Source organism: Buceros rhinoceros, unplaced genomic scaffold (genome assembly GCF_000710305.1).
Source record: "Buceros rhinoceros silvestris isolate BGI_N320 unplaced genomic scaffold, ASM71030v1 scaffold9028, whole genome shotgun sequence".
Lineage (NCBI taxonomy): Eukaryota > Metazoa > Chordata > Aves > Bucerotiformes > Bucerotidae > Buceros > Buceros rhinoceros.
In genome coordinates, this window is record NW_010428584.1 from 60,818 (window position 1) to 69,037 (window position 8,220).

The 8,220-nt window shown below is 38.2% G+C and overlaps 1 protein-coding gene across 1 annotated transcript in view; it reads right to left on the bottom strand.

Annotated features, from left to right (window-relative positions):
* The window catches only part of DMD (dystrophin), a gene marked incomplete at both ends in the record, with an annotated part of 62,150 nt that extends 55,205 nt beyond the window's left edge, over positions 1-6,945 (bottom strand). Inside the window, one exon of the mRNA XM_010142331.1 lies at positions 6,884-6,945. Within this exon, the coding sequence (XP_010140633.1) occupies positions 6,884-6,945 (62 nt within the window). The remainder of the gene's footprint in view (positions 1-6,883) is intronic.
* Positions 6,946-8,220: the final 1,275 nt, after the last annotated feature.

The window sequence follows — 8,220 nt, forward strand, 5'->3', positions numbered from 1 at the left end:
AAAAAAAAAAAAAAATCACTCGTTTGAGAAGAGGTCAGTGATTTGCATCAAAAATTCAAACTATCTGCTGGAAAGTCCCACTGACTACTGACACAGTGTCAACAAATAAGATGCTGTAGATTTTTTAAGTTCTTCCATGTTAAATTCCAGATTTTATATTGACATATGAATATTACTTTAAGTGGAAAAACAGATCCTTGAGTCTTGCTACACAAAATAAGTTAAGCAACTAAAAGCAATTAAAGAATTAAAGAACACTAAGATTTTTAAAAGTACATATTTAACGAGAGGTTTAGCATCCAGCATGGAGAGATACTTGGTTTCATTCTTAAGAAGGTGCAACCAACACCCAGACTACAGGTTTTATGTAAGGTTTTACAACTGAACTGCTTTCCATGGTGGTTCTTTAACCTCTCTACAGTTACTGAACCTTCTAAGAGTGCTGAATAACTGGGATATTTCATTTGATAATGTACTGTCCTCTATGACAGATTATTCTGAGTGTTTAAAAGCTCCGGGATTGGACAGACTGCTTCCTGTCAAAGGTTGTTCGTATAATTTGTCTCTCTCACACACAACTTAACCTGAAGGAATTTCAGGAAAGCCTTTCCACCTGGAAACCACGTTGGTTTTTTATTTTAAAGAGGGTTACTTGCTTATATTATTGTGAATATTATTACTATTGTTTTTTAATTAATGAGGACAAACCACATCCATTTCACTTGATTTTACGGACAGCAATTTTCTCACTGTCTGGACACCATCAAACTGAAAAGAGCAGCTTATATGTTTCAGGTGATAACTATCTCAAGAGTAAAATTTAGCAAGTTAACAGCTTAAGTTTTTAAAAGAAACTAGATGTCATCAGGCCAAATCCTTCTCTTCATTTGATATGATTTACACAGGTTTGTGGTCTGTTTTGTTTTTTTCACTCTCACTTATTTGCAAGGAAAAAAATATCACTCTAGGTTCATATACTTCAAAACCTGAAAGTCCTACTCAGCCACAGCTTGTGACATGCTCATATAGCGGTTCATAAATATACTGCCTGAAGTGGATAAACTATTTTGGGAATTACATGCCACTGTTGTCTCTGACAATGTCTACCTAACTGAGGTTAAAAACAGTTTACTGGACAGTCCTGAATCAACCATCATTCCACTACCAGTCACTAAGCTTTCAAGTTTCATCAGACATTAACGGCACTCTGGATTTTCAAGAAGCTTCATCTCACATCGATTCAATACAGCTGCAATTCCCTGAGCAGCTGATAAGAACACTGTGTTTCCTCTACTGCCCAAAACCTTTACATAAATCTTTTAATGATGCCCTACAGTGACATATATTGCCTCTTTAGGAACTGCAATTTAAAAATGCAAATGAGACAAACACACAAAGGAGAGAAATTAATCAAGTAACACTGCTTAATATCAGTTGAGTCTCAGCTATTGACTCCTTTATTATAATAATAATTAATGCTATCATCTACATTACTTTGAGAATAAATAACAGTAAATAGTGTTATAATATATACAGACATACAGCTTATCCACCTTCATGAAACAATACGGCACTCTCTACTAGACCTGTCCTACTAAGGAAAAAAGCCAATAGTGTCTCTGCAATTAGTAAATGGGAGGTACCCAGGGCACCAAATTGCTACTGATTGCATCTAGACCAAGTGGAAGAACACCACAGCATGTGCCAGCATCTCGATCACCAGACCAATTGACATAACCTTTGGGAATTTAGTTTTATCATGTAATGCCTCCTCTTCAACCTGCAAATCCAAAAGTGTAAGAAAGTATATGATGTACATCTGCATTACACCCCATGCTGGGGTTGGGTACAAGGTCTGAAACACTTAATGTATGCTAGATGAGAAGTAGTCATAACAGAAAATCCTAAAATAAATAAATAGCAAACAACTTCAAAAATATCAAAGATGTCTATTTGCAAATGAGGAGTCAATGCTCTTGAGCAAGACGTTCCTGTACTTGTCACCTATTCTATAACAGACCTTTACTTTGTTCCTTCAGTGATAATACACCTATGGTTTCATTTTCAAGAGATGTAAGGTTGATTTCTACCCCCTAACTTCTACTTCTCTGATATAGATAAAAATCACAGTGTTAGAAAGATGACCTCAACTAGAAAGCACCTCAACTAGGTCTGGCTACTAACCAGAGCTGAGAGAACCCCACCAATCCTACTTTCTAAAATGAGAAGTTTTGTTTTTCAGATTGTAGTTACTTGAAAAACACGTCTCTGAAAAAGCAACCTTTAAAAAAAGACCGTATGTATCATCTCACTGATTTCAGTAGGAAACTGATGTTTGTAACAAGCACATGTTTGTATCCTTACTAGGATAAACATGGAAAACAATTAGTTTAATATTAATAAGCTATCACATTTGTAGTTTGAAATAATCATGATTTAGTAGTTTCTAATAAAAATTGTTATGCTAGAGAGGGGCAGTTTAGCTTCTTCAGGCAGCACTTCAAAAGAACAAGTCAAAACACACAAGCCAAAAAGGATAAAGTTTATCCACCTTGGTCATTCAGAGTTGGAAGCTCACCTTGCTGCACAAGAGCAGCCAGCCACAAGATCAACACAGCAGCTGCTGCTGAAAGCCCAGTGGAAGCTCTCAGGTACCTTCCAGCATTCTCCCACCTTATGTTAAGCAACGCTGACAGTTCATCCATGTGTGCCACAGAGAACTGCCCCCCATCCCTTCAAATGAGATGGAAAGCTGTCACCAGTGCAGTGCAGTGCAGTCTGCAAGGGTGAGGGTGTTTGTCAACTTCTCCCTTGCCTTGGTGAATTAGGAGAGATAAACAGATGCACACAGCAACATTTCTGACTGCACCCTGCTACTGCAATTACTGTTCACAGTGACACTAGTGCACCTTGAGGAGACTCGCACTGACATTACACGGGAAGGCTGGAGGAGGGGGACGCTAACAGTACGGCATGACAGGCCAAGTTCTCCCGGGCCATCGCGGCAAAGGTTACAGTCATTTTCAGCTTAAAGGCAAAATACTATCATTCTGAGCTAAGCTGTCTGCCTTTAAATGTTCACTCCCAGAAAATAATCTGAAAAAAATTAAGCAATCCCAGAACACTTTGATTCCCGATCTTGCCATCTCTTCCCTCACCCAAAGGTCCTTTAGCTCTCCAGGACAATGATATAACACAAATTCTCATTTCAGTAATGCCCTGGAGAAATCATGAAGGATGAGAAAACGTGTAAGAGGGCTGTAAAAGAATGGTGTAAAAAAAGCAGATCTGCTACAGCAGATCTTTTGGAAAGAAAAGCAGCTTGAGCGGTTCTCGGTACTTTAAAGACTTTCGGAGGGAAGTTAGAAGAAAATAGGAGTGGTTCATAATGGTGTAAGTAAAATACCTGGGGATGTCTGTTATCCTCTGAACCTTGGAGACTCACACTGATTTACTACCTTTCCTATTTCAGCATTTGTTTTTTTCTCTATGTTCTTAATTTATATAATTTCTCCTTACTTAATACCAACATCTACTAGATACGTGAAATGCTACAGCTAAGGTCATTGTTGCCACTTTGACTTGACCACGAAAGGATTAAGTCACTTAATATTGACAGCTTATGTAACTTGAAGCAGCCATAACTTTAAACAAAGTGTGAAAATTGCCCAACTTGAGGCAAGAGTAGATGCTTCATTAAAATTCAATAAAATTCTATGTTGTTTAAATAAGGAAGAGCAGTCAAGAACAAGCAATTTAATATCTTAAAATGAAAAGCTTCTGTTAAAAGAACAACCAGTTAGAAATTTTGATATGCCTATTAAATTTTAAATCAAGTATTTTACAGTTATTACTAGTATCTTTATAAACAGCCATGCTTCAGCAAATGACCTCAAAGGGAATTAGAGAACACTTCTCTCACGAGCAGGTTATCTTACAGTGTATTCCTATCGGTTTTTTCTGCTTTCTCTGATGCAGTCCCTGTGGAAGACAGGATACGTGACTTTCTGGACCAACCATCTGACCAGGCACAAAAGTGTACGCAACTTGTTCCTACCTTCTTTTATTAGTACCAAATAAATGCTCCCAAGTAACTGAGATTAAGTTTTATAAATACCTAAACCCCCGAAGACTGAAAGCTGAGGTCGGTAAGTTTCAAACTTGGAATTTATCTATCTTAGAAAAATGTAATGCAACAATTTTTAGGTGTGTTAACTGGGTATGGGAAGAATAAAACTAATATTACTTTTTTTTTTGGTTACAGAAGTTTCTCTTGTGCCTCAAAGACATAGGCAGGTGAGGAACATTATTTTGTGCCTGGCTGCATCCTCCCCATTCACTTAAAAAATTAAGCTTTCAGTAATTTGTAAGAATTTAAATTAGGCATAAGGATCCCCTAGCAAATTGATATACTGGCAGCAATTAAAGTGTGGTACATTCATGGAAAGCCAACACATCAGTCAGTACCTGGGATGTACAGAGCTACATCACGTGGCTCAGTTATCCTCAACAGGCTACGTGTAGGAGTTGGAAGACTTGACAGCATTGATGTGCTTGGTCTCACTTCCTTTTGCATTTACCTGTTTTGCAGAACTCATGTTTTCTACCAGATTTTTAAAATGATACTTACTAACCTCTTTATTAGCTTCTTCATATGAATGAGAAGCAAAATTTGGATCCTAATATGAGAAAAATCATAGGATCTAATGAATATGCAATACAAAAATCGACTTCAACAATATCTTCTCACATAAAATATTACTGAACAGGCTGAAAAGACTTCAAACATCCCATTATTACCGTTTTGACCTGAGGCAAAGCAAAGCACTGAAAATACATCAAGGGTTCTCTTCAAGACTAAACGGGTTATGCTTGTATTATGCAGTTTCTATGAGAGTTAGGCAGTGACGAATACACCCAATTCAAAAATAAAATAAATTGGTAGGTTATTCAGTAGCACTTTCATGAAAGATTCACCCCATGTGGCAGTGCACAAAGAATCACCTTCTTTAGGAGCTCATGTATGTGTACAAAACAGATCAAGTTTACTAACGAAAATACACATTATTCATCCTTCCATGTTAATAAGCATTTGGTCTCAACCCCAAAAGAAAGAAAATCAGCCAGAAAGACGACTTCCCTTTTGGACATTACTTGCTCCTGGAAAGGAAAACAGCAGGATTTTGTAAGAAAAAGAAATAAAATCTGCCTGAACATGTTCATTCTTCATGCAGTAAGAGATAAGGATATCTTAAACTCTTGACATTTGGGTGATACTCATAGAGATAAAAGCCAGTTAAATTAAATGCAAAGTGACTTCAGCAGCCACACATCTTTTGAACTGTTGACGTGAATCCATCGAGACACTTTCCCTTATGTACATTACCTCCTAACTTCTTGATATTCAAGAGTACTCTAGCTGAAACAGGAAAATACCAGAAGAAAAGAAGTTGCAACAGGACTTTAGGTCTGACCAACAACAGTATTAGAAATATTATGCAATCTCTGGATCAAAGGCAGCTGCGGAGTCAGACTGCGGTTCAATTAACAGGCAACTGTTTGAAGATCTACCTGTATTAAAGGGATGTCTGAATATGCAATTACTGTTTGTCCTGAATCTTTTAAAACCATTCACTTTAAGAGTAGAAATACATAAAGGAGACAAACAGGGCAATACCTTATAATTAAATGGCAAGTCAATACTTGTCTGCCTTTGCATTTGGTTAGCCTGAACTCACACATTTTATATCCCTTTTTTCCCTTACATACAGAGCTGTATTTTCACTAATTTTTAAACAAATTACTGCCACTGTGCTAATACAATAAGGAAAAAAAAAATCTTTACACTGTTTCATTCCATTGTATCGTATTTCTAAAGTATTTTTGGTATGCCTTTAACTGTAAAGCACCATAGAGATACCTGAGTTAGCCCAAAATAGATAAAACTGGCATAATTAAAGTGTTTTCATCAGCTAAACTGGAGTTTAGGAGAAGATAATTTAAGCTATTTTTCACCATGCTAAATAAGCCTGCACTGGATGCTAGATTTGACTGCCCTAGTGCTCAAGCTGGCTCATATAAAGCCGGTTTATGCACATGTGCTGTGCACACATAACCTGCTTTATGAATGTGGCATATCCACTGATACTCCTTTTAGAGAAATGGCTTAATTTTTATTATATCTTCTTTTATTTACTAACAAAAGCATCAAAAAGCAAAGGGTTAGATATTAAATGGTATGCCAAGCAGCCTACATTAGAGCATGGACTGACCTATTTTATCTTTTAGATGCGCTTCTGTTAATAAAATCCAAAGCTGCTAAAAAATAATGATAAAAAAACCCCTTCACCAGAAAGGCACATCTGAAGTCATAATAAGCATGTAATTTGGGTATTCAAAATGACATCATGACAGCTGCCATGCCTTCCATGTATTGAAAGTGCTTTAAAAATAAAGCAGTGGTAACGCAGTTTGGCAAATTGCTTCACTCGGCTTCCTACCATCCAAAAGTCAACATTAACAGCAGCTCGGTTTGATTTTTTTCATCTGCCTTTTGTAAAGTAGATTAGACAGTGAAAAGATTCGGGTTGTTTTTTTTTTTTTTTAATTTCTGTCCCAGTCTTTCAGCATGAGCTTGCAACAATGCACCCAAATTACTTTGTAAACACAGCACACATTCCAAACGTGCTAAATGAAATATTATTTTTTCCACTGCCCGTTTGAAATGTGTTATTATGCCTCGCGTATTTTCCTTGCAGAAAATTTTAACCTTGATAAAAGCACTGCCTCTCGCTTTCACTTAATTTTCATTACTACTTCTAGAAATCTTTGCCTTAAAAATTCATTTGATGAGGAAAAAAACCAACTGTTAGAGGTGTCTTACCTAAAGACTGGTAAAGCTCAGTCATCTTGGGATGATCCCAGCAGGTCGTTTGCGTCTCATGGCTACAATACAAAACATGGAAGTTAGTAAAGTTGCTTTCTCCATTGCACAATGAATGATCCAGGTTGCACACCAGAGCGTGGTGCCAGACCAGTGCCCGCAGCCTGGGCTGCCCTGGGAGGGGCTCTCAGCAGAGGCAGGCACGTTGTCTTTCAACACAAGGTGTTAACTCGAAGAGCTTTATTTAGGTGTGGGCTCAAAGAACAAAATTAAAAGTAGTGCTAATATTAAAAGAGTAGCAAGTATTCAGACATGCCATAATGTTCTGAGGAATTTGTAAGCACCCCGATCAATTCTTAAAAACCTGCTGGTTTGTACAGATGACTCTCTAGATCCTCCAAACTAGAGGAGAGACATTTAAGAGGTCCTAGTTCTTAACGCATATATGGAAATTCTAACCAGATACTGAGATCTGTGGTATTTTTCACCTGCTTTCCCATAGGTGCTCTTTCCACACTTCCCCATGTTGAAGGTAAGAACTAACCAACGCAGTGGCTGCAGCCCTTCCTTTCAGTCCACACATCTGCACTAAAATCCCCACACCACAGCCCACCGACCCACCGCCAGCTCACACGGCTTTTCAGGCCAGTATGTTGCTCCCCCCATGTAATGGTCTCTTTTAGTGAAGGCTTTTGCTGCTCCTCTTGTTCCCTGGGACTCCCAGGCCCTTTTCCGTGCCCTGGAGGTCCTTGTGCAGTGTCAGGCATCAGGGCTGTTGGGAAGCCGGGGAAAGCTAACGCGGGGTTATGAAACGCTGCAGTATGACTAGAATGTAAATTGGACAGGCTCTGCATTAAAGCTAGCAGTCTTCAGCTTTGCCACACAACATGGTGCCAAAAGACATGCAGTGTGCGAAAGTCAACAAAATAAAGTGTTAGCATGTGTAGTAGCGAACTCACGTCTCCTCAGGTTACACATTTGATGATTTTTTTTGTAATGACAGCATAGCTAACGTGAGCATTTTTTCATTTGCATAGAAAAAGTGAAAGAAAATTCTCCTTATCTATCCTGTAGCAAATAAAGTCCTTTTTATATGGAATTTGGCTACATTAAAAGACAACCGTGAGTATTCACAGAAAAAAAAAAATCTGGAAAGCAAATGTAGCACACAGTTGCAAGGCAATCACATTTGCAACTTCTGTACTTAAAAAGCAGACATCCTGCTTCCTACATGCACACATCATTTGGGAGAAAATACACACTGATCCACAGCGCTGCGGAGCTTCTGAAGCACGCACCTCCCAGCTCCAAGAGACCAAACCACAACCCAGCCAGCA